The sequence below is a fragment of the Melozone crissalis genome, unplaced genomic scaffold (genome assembly GCF_028551555.1).
Source record: "Melozone crissalis strain CALT ecotype California unplaced genomic scaffold, PUWL_Pcris_2 ptg000050l_1, whole genome shotgun sequence".
Taxonomy (NCBI): Eukaryota; Metazoa; Chordata; class Aves; order Passeriformes; family Passerellidae; genus Melozone; species Melozone crissalis.
Genome location: NW_026535828.1, coordinates 1,503,240 through 1,517,410, shown reverse-complemented (window position 1 = coordinate 1,517,410; position 14,171 = coordinate 1,503,240). Strand labels below are relative to the sequence as shown.

The window sequence follows — 14,171 nt, the reverse complement described above, 5'->3', positions numbered from 1 at the left end:
TCACTAACTGCTCAATGGAAAAACCAATCCTTTTGTATAACTTCTCCCAGCAAGAAAAACTCCAACAGGTTGACACCACCATCATGCCTGTTCCAGACATATTGAAAAGAGAAAGGATGATTTTCTTGAAAAGCTACTTGCATAAAAGTCGCAAGACAGTGGAGGGATTCCCACATTCTCCTTCCTCCATCTGGCTTGAAAGTATGTTTGATCAAATATGCAACAAAGCACATGATTTATAAGGTAGAGTCAAATGGATGGTTTGGGAATTGATCTCTTGTTGATAGTAAACTTCATATCCACTCTGTGTGACCTTTCTAAAACAAAATGTGGAGCGGAGGCATGAATCTGCCACAACAAGGGTTAAGCAAACCTACACACTCCTGTTCACATGCCCCCCCTTCCACACACACCTAGGCACACACAGAGATCAGCATAGAAGATCATGAACACCTTGGAAAAGACTGAAATGCTAAATGCCTCTCTTTATGGGCAAAGGAGCTGGTGCAATAGTTCAAATGCCTGGTACAAAAATTCTGTTGAACATTTAGCTCCTATTTAAAAGACAGCTTTTCATTTCATTCCATTTACAAATCATTTTCATTTCATTTGTTTCTTTTAAATTACTTAGTTCTCATGTCTTGTATGTCTAGGAATATTTTCTTTGAAAAAAAGGAAAAAATAGGTGAGATCTTTTCAGCACAAAACATTGCTTGATAGAATTTTAAACCATCGTGATATGGAAGAATTGTTCTGTCCCTCTCTAAGGTGGAAGAAGTATTTGGATCACAGATCATCTACAATGAAATACTTGACATGTTTAAGATGCTTTCAATCCGTGGCACTTTTGTTTCTTTTCATTTTCTTGTGGTGTTGCTGATGTTTTTTTTTACATTTATTTTATTTCCACAGAGATGTCAAATGTTAGTAAACAGAAGAATATATATTTTAAATGGAATCTGAAATTAATTGTTATAGGTCCTTAGTGATTTTTGTTGAGATGCCAGCTGCAGTCATCATCTTATTTCAGATGAAGTGATTACCAGTATAAGCTTATGGTATGAAGCAGGTAATAGTTCACAGAGTAATGGAGTTCTGCTTACCATTTGCAGATGTTCTGATTCTTCATTTGCTACTTTAACTTGTAACCACTCTCTTTTTTGGATAGCTAGAAATCTGTGAGAGAAACTACAGCAAGATTCCTTTGTCGTTAGATACTTGATATGACAATATTAGGAGAAGGGGAAGGAGAAAATGGTGTTTAGCTCTGTTTCCATGAAGATTCAAACCCTTTGGTGGTGTTCTGAAATACCAACAACCCCAAAATAAATTGCAGCATTGGAATTGCAGTAGCAAAATTTATTTTGATATGGATGTATTTTTGATTAGTAATGTATAGCAAGTTTTTGTAAGGCTTCAAGCCCCTGCCCCCTTCTTTCTTAATTTCTCTCCCTACAAAACTGAAGAGAAGAGCCTAAATATCATTAGGAGCTGGTGCCTTGTGTAGAATAGTTTTGAACAGAAGGAAAGAGGGTAATTGATAACCTAAAGCAAACAGCAAGAGATCTGCCTTGCTGTCACAAGTCTGCTGCATCTCTGAGAAAGCTTGCTGTGCTATTAGAGTCACAATGTGCTCAGTAAGGAAATCTTCTTGGGAAAAAATATCTTTTCGCAATTACTTGAAAGCAATAAGCAGATGTGTATTCTCCGACGCATTTTCAAAAATTACAGAAGTTTAAAAATTTTGATCAAAACCAGTTTGTTTCATTACTTGAGGAGCTTTTCTAAGCCAAGCTCTAAGTTCTCCTCATGTTGCTGTTGTGTAGCTGAAGCCTAGAGCATGAAGATGACAGAACTCGGTTCTCACAACTGTAAATAAAGCTGGAGGAAGGTTGTGGATGTGCAGGAACCGATTGTCTGACGTTAGCAGCAGATCAATGCACAACAAATGTGAATAGCACTGGATGGGTGCTGAACACATATGATTGTAACCTTAGTCTGAGAGAGATTACCTCTGGTTTGCACCCTGGTGGTGATTCTAACCCTAGTCTGAGAGAGATCACCTCTGGTTTGCATCCTGGTGATTCTAACCTTGGTCTGAGAGAGATCACCTCTGGTTTGCACCCTGGTGATTCTAAACTTGGTCTGAGAGAGATCACCTCTGGGTTGCACCCTGATGATTCTAACCACATTAATCGCTTCATCTGCAAATGAGATGATGAGTGCAGCTGGCATCTCCACTCACGGGCATGATCCCTTACCAGCGTACAGCATTTCTCCCCAGCAGCATTCATGTGTATCTTACTTCAGTGACTCATAAATAATTATGTTCTTTTAGCTGCAAATTAAGTGGCTGATGACTGAGGTTTTTCTGGGCAGCATACTGATAGATTATGTATGGTTAGTACTGTTCATATTGTTTTGTGCTTGTGGGGGTTTATTCCCTCAAAACCTGTACTTGTAGGTCTTAGAGATTATTTTTTTTTAATGATTAATTTGGTAAGACTTCCCTATCATCTTTCTCCTTGGATTACTGGTAGAAATTTTCTTCCTGCTGTTTGTTACATACCTCCCTGAAGGATACTAATCGTTTTATGTATGTACCTTTCCTTGAAAATATAACTAGGTTACTTTGGCAACCAGCCGTATGTTCTGGAGAAGAGATTTATTATTTTTATAGAAGCCTCTCACCCCCAGAGACAGGAACAGTGATCTTGAATGTCTCCATGGGTAAAAATCAATGGATCTTTACTTATTTGTATATATGCTCCAATGTAGTTTTCTGTTGCCCTGAGTTTCTTTTCATGATAGAGTTCACCTGAGTCTGAGCATCTATTTTGGTTGCTACAATTAAAAGGTGTCCCTCCTAATGCATACCTGTTGCATGGCTGTGTAACTGTGCTCTCATTTTGTGATAGCATGGGCATTCTAATTTAGTCTTGCATGGTGAATTATTCTGGGAGTCCACATTGCAAATTGCCAAGTCTGGCATTCCCTTCTCTATCAGGTCCTTTTGCCCACTAAGGAATAGCTACACCTTACTGATTAGTTTATCAAGACAGACTGTACATTATTGCTTATAAACTAAGTTGCTCTGGGATAATAATGCTTCTGCGCTGTCGATGAATGAGTAAAAATTTGAACATTACCTTCACATATATATGTGCATGTGAGGCACAGGCTTTTCCCATGCCCCTTGCCATCAGATGCTACTCATTTTCTGTTGTTTGGACAGCGTACAAAATAGCATACCCTGGAGACAACAGGGCTGTGTTGTGAATTCCTGTTCCTAGCCAGCCCCTGGAAAATGTTTTGGTTTGGAATACGGGAAGAAATGAAGCTGTGGGGAAACGGTGTTTGTCCCTGGTTAAAGAAAGAGCTACCTTGCACGCTGTGAGATGGGCTGATACATACATTGTGTGAATCCAGAGTATGAGGAGACATTCACCAGGGTACTGTATTTTTCCTCACTAGCAAAAATAAACGATTCCGTTTCAATGCCATTTCCCAATTTTTGATATCCTTCTTGCCTCATTTCCCAAACAACTCTGAGCTGGGAATGTCTTTCATTCCCGCTGCCTGTGTTGTTTGTTCTGGCTACTGGATCTTTTCCATTTCTGGGAGATGCTGCATCTCTCTGTTTCTCTGCCAGACTAATTCTTTTTTGCTCCAGTGGGCTTTGTGCTTGGAGCAGAGAGTGCAAAATGCCTGGTCAGAAGTGTTACAGTTTCAGGGAAGGTAGATGGTGAATTTCCAGGCTATTTCTATTTTGGGTTTTGTTTGTTTCCTTTCTTCTTACTGTTATATACTAATAGGTTTTTTTTTAGTTTTTCTCTCTGTACTCTCTTCCAATATAGAAATAACATTTTTCAAAAATCCTCCAAGGTCCCATGAGGAAACAGTAACCAGTCTTTCATTTCTTTGTGTAGGCACACACTCAGAAGGGCAGAGGGCACAGTCATCCTGTCAGTGCAGCACAGAGAACAGTGAAATATCAGTAGAGGATTTGTTTCTTCCTGCTATCCTAACTTTTTTTCTTTGTTGATATTAAAGCATAAGTTATTCTTAATGCGGTTCTTCCTTAAACATTCCTTGTACGCTGATAGGCTCAGCAAAGGTTTGGTCACTGGGGAATGGATGACTCAGGCTTTTACACTCTGAGTCAACAGTCACAATGAGTAGATTCATATACTTTTGGCATGTAAGTACAAGCTGGTGCTTCATTTCACTGTGTTTTGTCGATGAATTTTTCCAGAGTTAATTCAGACATTCTGAAGCATTGAGAAGCAACATAACCTGTGCTCTGCTTGGGCGTAGGTTATGGTGGAAAGTGAGTTGATGTTGTTACCTGCTCTCACGATGCTACATTTGCAGTTAAGGAAACAGCCTCAGAATGCCTTCCATGCTTGTGTTTTTATCAGTTTCTCTTTGAGGGGCATGCCTATACTACCTAACAAACTTGTTTAAATATATAGCATACTTTCCTAACTGCGTAATGTTTCACTTTGTCCACTTTGTTTCTTTGAAGACCTAAGGTGCTGATAGTAAAATTGTTGAAAGGGCGATAATGCAGCATGGGGCTGTGGAGCTTGCCAGGCTGTGAACAGGATATAACAAGCTTCTATTCTTTGGCATCAGCTTAAAAGTAGTCCTTTTGTTTTGTGAAACTTTTAATTTGGGCTGTTTTGAAGGGAAGTGATGTACTGTGGCTCAAACTGGCAACTTCTGTGTTCTTTACTGGGATAACTTTATTGAATATCCTCTCTGACTGAAAGGAGAGTGGTGAACAACACTAGTCCAGTGTCACAGTAGAGATAAATAACACTGTTATCGAAGTAGATGAAGGTTTCATTTAATTTCATTTATCCTCTGCACCAGTGTTTCCCGAAGAGTTCTGATGCTTTGTGCTGATCCTCCCTACTGGAGATATGCAGATGAGTTATTTTTCTGTCAGCTCTGTCCAATGAAAGTCAAGATCGTGCTGCTAGGCCACCTTTTTACAGGAAAAATAATCTAATGACTGGATTGCAGTACTGTCATGGAAATAAATTGCCTCCTATGTTCAGATAGCAGCAAGGTGGTGACCACTTAGTGCAAATCTTCTTCCTATTGTTAATGGTTTCTCAGTAGCATAAAAGCCTGTGCTCTTGGCAGCTAAAAGATTTAGTCACATCTAGATAATGTATTTGAGACAAGACACAACTAGATCAAATGATTATTTGTGAGGGTTTTGCCTCGATTCATCATGCGGTAGTACATTTTCCAAGAGTTCGGCTGCAGAGCTCCTACCAGAGACACTGATAAGGTTTTTTGGGGGTCTGATTTTGTTTTTCCTAGGTGTCTCTGTGTGTCTTTGTTTTTCTCACTTTTGTTGCATTCTAGTGAGTTGTGAGCCAGCTAGCCTTCCTGTGTGGTAGGTGTGAAAAATTGGACTGTCTCGCTGTTCCAGCCTCTGGTGAACATGAGCTCTCTTGCCATTCCTCTGAAACTGTGCTACATTCTAAAAAGATGATTATGGAGTGCAGTATTTAAGGGTTGTATGGTGGCATGAGGTCAGGTTCTGTGGGGGGAACTGGCTGTATTTGGAAATCTCAGTGATCTGCTACTACTCGTGATCAGCTTTAGAGAGGACAAAGTCAAATAGCGTCAGAAGGTGTCTGCTGAGCCTTTTGACAACTGCTTTGCACGACATCGACTGTAATTTTTAAGATGATGTCAAGTAGTGCTAGTATTCAGTCATTTTAATAAGGCAGTGAGTCTTAGCAGCAAAGACTTGCTGGCAACTCGCTGTTTGAGCCTGGTGCTGTTACATCAGCTCTTTTGTGAAGGCTTCATCATGCACAAACTTTTATGCTTATCCCACTTTTTCCACCAAATTAAAATAGGGGTCAATTTGAAACTATATACCAGGAGATTTCATTGGCAATTTGGGCTAAAGCAAAAACTTTAATCTCTGAAGGTTAGATTTAATTGTCTCCCTGCCTCTCTTAACTGTAATAAAAGAGTAGTGAAAAAGCTTCAGCTAGTTTTCCTTTTATTTACTCCAGCAGCAGGTTCGAGCCCAAAGGAAAAAAAAAAAAAGGTGTAAAACAAGCTGACTTGGCCTTTTGTATGTATCAGAGCTTTTGTAGCATTGGTTTCTCATCAGACCAAGCTTGCTTGCTGTGAGGATAATCTGACTCACCTTTTGGAAAGGTAAAGGTCAGCTGCACTTGAGGAAGCCCCTGGTAGGCAATGCAGGCTCATAAAAATACTCTCAGCTCTTTCTTGACAGTTACCTTCTCTGGACCATGGTCTTGTCTTTGCTTGCCTCAGGCTTCTGGGAGCCCAGGATAGTTTATTGCCCTGCAGAAAGCACTGGGTAGATCCCACAGCAGTGTTCACTGCTGTATATTCCTGTATATATATATATATATATATATATATATATAAAATACATATATATTTCAATGCATGGCTCATTAATCTGTGTCCCTTCTGTGGAGTAGCTGATGATGCGTTTATTTATTTCTTCCTTCCTTCTTTTTCTTCAGTGCTTTGACCCTTTCATTTTGAAGGCATAAGGTGTGGAAGTGTAAAGAATGATCTCATGGTAAGGGACTCTGAGTCCAGGATAAAAGTGAATTATTAGAACAGAATTTCTCTCTGAGGTAGAATGGGTTTTAAGAATGATGCCACATAGGCAGAATGCATTTCTCATTTGTATACCCTGACAAAAGAATTGATTGTTGCTGCCTGCTTTTAGGTATGTAGATTTATACCTGACAACTAGCTCTAAGTTCACAAGTAGTAACAAACGATAGAAACCAGCTTAACCACTGGTAGCAATTAGCTGTTTTAGAATGTGTTTGAAAAGGTTGTGTAACTGGGGAAATTGTCAGACAAGAGAAGATCCAATCAGGCTGCTAAAAGAGATTTTGTGGGCAAATGAAATGAGTACTTCGGTAAAATTCCTTACTATTGCAGCGTATGCGCGTGCACACTGGTGGGCTGGGGCTGATGAGCCTCTGGCAGGGAGCTTTGCAGAAGCTGCAAATGTTTTCAGTGGAAAGGAGACCTCAGCTCAGTTCTGCGGCATGTGACTTCCTATTTCGGTAGGTTACTTCCAAGGGACTTCCTCTGTTAAATGGACTCATCTCTGGAGATTTAATCTGGAGCTGGAGCGTGGTCTGCTTTGTCCTGTGCCTCTGACAGCACTTTCCTGGAGTTTGCTTTGGAGTATTTCATTTTTATTTTGCACTGTCTCCAGCGTGCAAGGGTCTAGTGGCTGCTACTCGTGATCGGAAGCTGAGCACGTTTGTCCAGGTCTCAGTGGTGCATCCAGCAGAGCACATTGCCGCGCGGTATTCGAGCACTGAAATCGTGGAGGTGAGAGTCTTCCTTACTCAATTAACATGCTGATTGTTCCATTGCTCATTTCTTCCTTAGAAAGTGAGTTAGGAATAAAACAAGTTGGTGCATAGTGCCAGGTAAGACAAGCACACCCTGGCAGTTAGTAAAGCATACTGAAGTGTGCTGTAGTTCTTGGCATTTAAGCAGGATCAAGAGAAATTCACTTGGCTTCTCATGAAAGCTCTGTTGTTCCAAGTGGAGGCATGGAGAATATTCCAATTCTCCAGACACAGGTTTAGAATGAAACAGGGAATAGTTGCTCTCATGAAGGGACAAGGCAATGCAAAATAAAACTTAATTAAGAGTATAGTGAGTTTGGAAAGTATTTTTAAATGCAGAAAAGCATAGGTGTATTACATGGTCTGTTATCCTATTTGGTTTTTGTTCTATTTTTTCCATTAAAGAGCTGATGCTTTTGCAATTTGAAAAATATTACTCTAGATCTATAATTTGGGAAAGAAATGTGTGTATGTAATGTCTGTGACTTTACATGTAAGAATTAGTAATTGGTACCATACGTGACAACAAAAGTCGTCTGAGGCTGCTTTGCTAATCCTGACTTTGCCCTGTAAGCATTGGTGTCAGAAACAGCGAAAATGGTTCAGAGAAAATGAAGGGTGAGCAATGTAGATGTAACTTGCTTAACTTACAGGGGAGATTCATTAAGAGCAGGAAAGTCTCATTGTAAACACACACATGATTTCACCAGAGGCTTGTTTTAACTCTTAAATACAATGAGAATATTTCATGAGGTCTTTGTGTGATTACTTTCAACCAACTACTAATTAAATTATTATGATTTCAGCCCTCAACCATCCTGAAACTGTCTAATTCAAATATCTTGTATCTGATCAGGATGTCTCATTGCAGACTGTCTGGAATGATGTTGTGCAAAAGATGGATAGATAACCATGTATTCTTTGAAATAGAAGTTGATGCATTTCCTAATACAATGTCCTAGACCTCAATAAATTCCTGAATTTGTTTTATCAAGGTTCTTGGCTTTGTAGTCAAGCTTTGGTGGAGGGCAAGGCAGGGTCACAGAAAGTTAATCCGTAAGATAAATTACCTTTGTCGTGCACAAGCCTTTTTTTTTTTTTTTTTAATTACTTAATGGAAAATTTAATGATACCCACCTGGTAATCTTTGGCAATTAGGTGTAATTAAACATGAAGAAATTATAAATAATGTTTTGCATTATTCATTTAATTGTACATCTTTAGCTATGATATAGTTAGTTCTGTGTACAGCTTTTAAGTGTAATCATAATGTTTCAAAGCACAGGAATTTTATTTTATAGCAGTACAGCCTAAAGAGGAATATTTCAATCCCCTCTCCACAAAATCAGTATCCTTAATGTAATACTGAGAGTCTCTGTAGCATTTCTATACACTCAGTATTGTGGCTTAATGAAGATTGCTCTTTTTTGTATGTGTGTGCATGTTAAATCCTTAGTTCATCTAAATTAAGATGAAATTTTGGTACTTTCAAAAAGTGTTGAGGGAGTAAGAAAGGTTTTTTGGTTATTATAGGTTGTATTCCAGAACCTGGTACTAGCTGAGCTGTTTAAAAATGTGATAGCAGGCTCTGCCTCTGAAGCACTTCATATCCTTCCCAGTTAAAAAAACTTTCCAGGAAGTTCTTGTAGTTTTGTTTGGGTTTTGCTTGTTTGCTTTTAGCTTTCCTGATAAAGTTTTAAGGCTGTTTGTTTTTTCTCTTTGATTGGGTAATAAAACTGAGCTGTTTCCATCTCTCTGCTGTAGACAGCTGGCACCCTCTGGGTTTCTGTACCTCCACAGTGACACCCTTCACATTGCTCAGCTGTCCTTACTGAGTGTTTGCCCATGTTGCACAGGGTACAAAAGATCCTCTGTTTCTGACTGGTGTGACCTTCCCACCGGAATACCCCATCTATGAGGAAACTAAAATAAAACTCACGGTCTACGATGTCAAAGATAAATCCCAAGACACGGTAAGCGCTTTGCTTCAGTCCGTGCACAGATCTGACTGAGGAATGAGTTTCTTGCTGTGTTGTTCTTCGGCTCTCATTAGCAAATTGGGGAGATGGTTTGATGTCAAATTGGTTTTGTTGTTCTCTTGTGCCTAAAATCTACTTCATCTGTTGTTGATATGTTAGAGACTAGAGAAAGAGAACCATGCACTTAAGGTGGGCTTTTTGCTATTGGCTTTTTAACTGGTTACATGAGTCAGCACAGGTATTCCTGGCAAAGAAAAGACTGCTCTCTTGTGCTTTTTGAGAGCAGAGAACACATGGAATAGACTCTGATAGCACTGCTGTGAATAACTTTTCAGAAATATATTTCTGATAATATTTTACTTCTCTGCATAAACCAGAATGACAGTAGAGCCTGTAACTTGGGAGAGAGCTACTCCTATTTAATCTCTTGGGTGGTGATACCTGCAGCTTTCTGTTGCTGCTTTTGTTCTTGATTTGTAGCAGTCCAAACTCTACAGCTAAAGGTGAATCATTTGGGGTTCCAGTGTTGTAGACTCTTGAGTACAGAGTCAGCTTTTTATTCTTGGGAGTTACTCACTTGGGCTGATACATGGAGGTCAGAGGAACAATCTGAGTGGTTAAACTGCCAAATAAAGAGCTTGAGTACTATTTGATGTGTTCCAGATAATCCAAGACAGCCTTAGACAAGGGCTAAGCCTTTGTCTTAGCCTAGGACAGAGCTAGATGTCATAACAGGACCTGTGGGAGATGTGTATTTTTCTTCTGCAGCAGGCTGGAGTCCAGCTGATTAGTTTGCTCTCAGCCATCAAGAATGGCCACGTTGACACCTGTGTTGAATTGACTGAATTGCTCTGTAGTTGGCACCCAGCATGATGAAAGCAAGTGCAAGCTTCTGTCCTGGCTGTATATATGTTCATTATCTAGAAGAAGGTAATCGAGGACATGATTTGAAGCTTGGGACTGTCTTTGAGCTGCTTACAAAAGTAAAGTTCTATGTTTTGAGAACTTGTAATTTTTTCAGGTAGAAAATTATTGGTCTATTTGTTTAAATTTTCAACCTTTGTGAGCCAGCAGGTTGCTTCTGTCCCCTCACTGTGCTCTTTCATGGGAATATGTGGAGTGTCTTAAGCATCAAATCTGAATTTCTTCTCTGTTTAAGAAGGGAAGGGCCATGTATATGCATTTTATAATGTATATATTTTAAATTTGGTGTTGGATTAGACTACAGGGACTTAAAATGGGATCTGCTGTTTCTTCAATAGAGTTGTCACCTGTGGACAGGTAACAGGCATTGAGTTAATGGAGTTGGACTTTGTCCTTCCCTTCCAGTTTCATTTTGACTGACAGATGCTGGAAAATAATATCCTATCAGTAAGTGATAAAAGTGAACTGGGTTGGTAGTACTTTTTCCCTGTGTTACTGCTTTTCTAGCTCCAGGCTCCTCTACTGCCACTTATGAAAGAGAAGATCTACCCTAGAGAACTAATAGAACTTGATAAGCTTTTTGCAAACATGTAAGGACTTTCTGTAACTGTTCCTTACAATTGTAGTTCAGGACTAGAGTCTCTCCCAGGGAATCCCACTGATGTAGCTTGTAAATCACGAGATAATACCTTTCTCTTTTGTCGTAGCATTTGTATTGTTCCTATGTGAAACATTCTAGATCTGTGCTGTAGGACCTTTTTGTGGGGGCAAGTATTGATCTCATCTCTGATTTACATACATTTAGCATTTTTTACTACTCAACCATTTTAAGCTGGATGTAGGCAATAAAAAATTAAATAAGATGCAAGATTTAAATCAAGATGAGCTGCAGCATATGTGAATCACCCCAGGCTACCCTAGTTGCAACTTCGTCTGTGGCAATATTTCCACTTCTGTTTACATCCCAGAATCTCAGTCATGCTATCACTTGACTTTCTTACCTGTAATTAATTAGAAACCATCATGCTTTCTATTAGTTTGGGTGATTTTTTTTCAAGTCTGGATGTTTATGTAGGCTCATAAGAGTCAGGTTAAAACGAGCTATAATTTGATATCATTACCAGCATAGCTGCAACAGCACGGATCTCCATGCTTGGAGATCAAACCAAACAAACTGGATATGTCCCTTTGGCAGTGAAACTGCTCCCAGGGCTGTGGTGTCACAGCTCTGATTCTCCAGTCTGCAGCAGAGCTGGCTTTCCTGTTCTTCAAAAAGTGCTGCCACGTATTACAGCTGCCAAATGTAGTCCCACCATTCCTCCAAACGGACAGGTAATCCAGTTTTGGGTGGGGGGGAATCCAGGCCTGCTAGGCATGCCCTGCTCTTCCAGGCTGTGCTCCAGAGCAGATGTGAGCTCAAATCATTGGGCATTTGTAGCAGAAATAAACCTTGGATTGGACTCTGAGCTGTTCTGCAGAAATCGTGTTACAGCAATAATTCCCACAGCATCAGGGCTGTGCTACTGCTTGCCTCAGTTAATGAGCTCAAAGTAGTTAATATCTCTTGTCACAAATAAATACTTTAACTTTTCTTATTTATTTTGATGCAACTATAGGAAGTGAATTCTGTGCATGAATTAAACTCAGCAGGATTTTACTACCACAAATAGAAGACTGTAGAGAAGGCGGGAAAAGGGCAGTGAGTACATCACGGGTAAAGCATTTTCTTGTTGTCAAAGGTTTGACATTGGCACAAGGCCAAATGCCCCCATGAAAATACACCTTCTCTGGTGTCTGCTGTGAGATTTTGACCAGGAATAAACAAAGCAGGCTCTCACTTGAAAAAGAAGAAAAATTTATTAACTAAACTACAAAAACAATTACCAAACTACACACAAAAGAAAGGGGAAAAAAAAAACACAAGGAAAATGAAAACCTCACAAAAACACTCTCCTCCTCCTCCTCCCCCCCCCAAATTCCCAATACAATACAATCCAAAATCAATTCTGGGTCCAGCACCACCCTTTAGAATACTCGACTTCAGTTCCTCAAGAGGAGAGGGAGTCCTTCCATGTGTCATGGTGGCCTTTTCCGTCCTTGTTCCGGTGCTCTCACCACCGGACCAGAATCAGGGCTGCTTCCAGGGTTGTCCTTTTAAGGAGGCTGTGTCCAGTTCCAGAAAAGCTCAATCTCTCACCTCTGGGACATCTGTCCCCCCCATATTTTATATACCCCCTGGGGCCGAGGGGTGCCCACACTGAATCTTCTTTGGCTCTGGGACATTTCTCCCCCTGGACTCAGTCTCTGTATTACACGGAAACATAGCTCTGTCCATGGCTACACAAAAGAGTCCAGCATAAAATGCCACTCCCTCTTCTCCATCTTTCCAACATCTCTCACTCTCTCTCTCTCTCTGGTCCAGACCTTCATCACTCGCTCATTTCCTTCGTCCTCCTCCACTCTTATCTCTCGTCTAGGAAGGGGTAATGTTCTGTGAAGTTTTCATTGTCCAAAAAAAAAGGGTGAAAAACTCCTCCAAGCGGCTGGACTCCTGGCTGCACCCCCCCCATCTCCTCAGCCGGGCTGCCTGCTGCCAGCACATGTTTACTGCTTTCAAGGTAACGGCACACAAACACAGGCTGCCCTCTCTCTCTCTCTGTCTGTCTCCAAGGGGGGGGAACAGGCTGCCCATTGCTTCCTGGCATTTCTTTACTTCTTCCTTCCACCCTTGGGGGGGGCCAGGCCTACCTCTCCCGGGCCGGGCCGCATGGCTTTTCCCCTCCCCCCGCCCAGCCAGCAACTGGGCCGGGGGAAGAGACCCAACTCCTTCGCCGCCGGAAATCCAAAGAGAAGCTGCCGGGGGAGAGCCCTGCTTTTACCCTGTGTTCTCAGAGGTGGATCCCAGTGCCCAGTGGTTAGGCCAGATGGCAATATTCAAATCTGAGCACTCATTGGCCCCATCCACACAACATCCCAGAAATCCTGTTTCCGGGTCAAACCATGACACTTGGGTTTTGTTAAACCTGGCTCTGACTGTACAAGAGAATTTGCTCTCATTTTCAAATCTGCTGGAATTTTACTATAATAGAAAACTAACTAAATACTTCTTGAGTTGTGCACACAAGTGATAACATTAAAGTGAAAGAAGATGCTCCTCATTGAGAAACAACCAGAATTTATTTTTGGCCTGCTCTTTAAAAAAAAAAAAAAAATCTTGAAAATTACCTTTCAATGCTAGTATTCCTGTACCAGGAAGCTTTTAGTTGCTTCACTCTTGACTGTCACTTCACTTCCATTATGTAAGAAGTATGGTTTAATTATATTGAAATACTGTGCAGCTGGGATCACATTCACTCTGCTTGACACCCGGAATGTTCAGACTGCACTTCTCACTTTTTATGCTTCTCTGTCTGATGTTGATCATAATTATATCTTGGCTGTGTCAGATTTTCTGTTATTGCGGCTTTTTAGGTTGATGAAAGGGGGGTTTTTGTTTGTTTTGACTAGTCTTTCTAAGTGATTTGTTACTGTAAGTTTTCACGTAAATAGAAACTTTTAAGAAAGACTATGGTATTCCCAGTTCACTTAGATATACTCAGAACAACGTAGCTGAAACGCTTATGAAATATCCTTTAAATATTTCCAGCGAAGCCACGCATACAGATCGGTGGGTAATGCCATATTGTGAGAAATGCATAGTGACATCTGTTTCTACATCACAAAGATTTTTCTTCTCATATTGCCGTGGGCAAATTTATGTTTTGCTGGCTTGAGCTACACTGTCTTTAGGATTTTATAAAGTTGGGTTTTTTGTAATGCTGGGGCTGTACCTGTTCTATGTCATTGTCAAATAAGATCAGAATTATAGGCTTATAAA

At 40.4% G+C, this 14,171-nt stretch overlaps 1 protein-coding gene across 1 annotated transcript in view; it reads left to right on the top strand.

Annotated features, from left to right (window-relative positions):
- Nucleotides 1-1,060: 1,060 nt before the first annotated feature.
- LOC128943625 (inositol polyphosphate 4-phosphatase type II-like) overlaps nucleotides 1,061-14,171 on the top strand; it is a 133,267-nt gene continuing 120,156 nt past the window's right edge. The window contains exons 1-3 of the mRNA XM_054286518.1: nucleotides 1,061-1,069; nucleotides 1,169-1,193; nucleotides 9,351-9,364. Coding sequence (XP_054142493.1) covers nucleotides 1,061-1,069; nucleotides 1,169-1,193; nucleotides 9,351-9,364 — 48 coding nt within the window. The remainder of the gene's footprint in view (nucleotides 1,070-1,168; nucleotides 1,194-9,350; nucleotides 9,365-14,171) is intronic.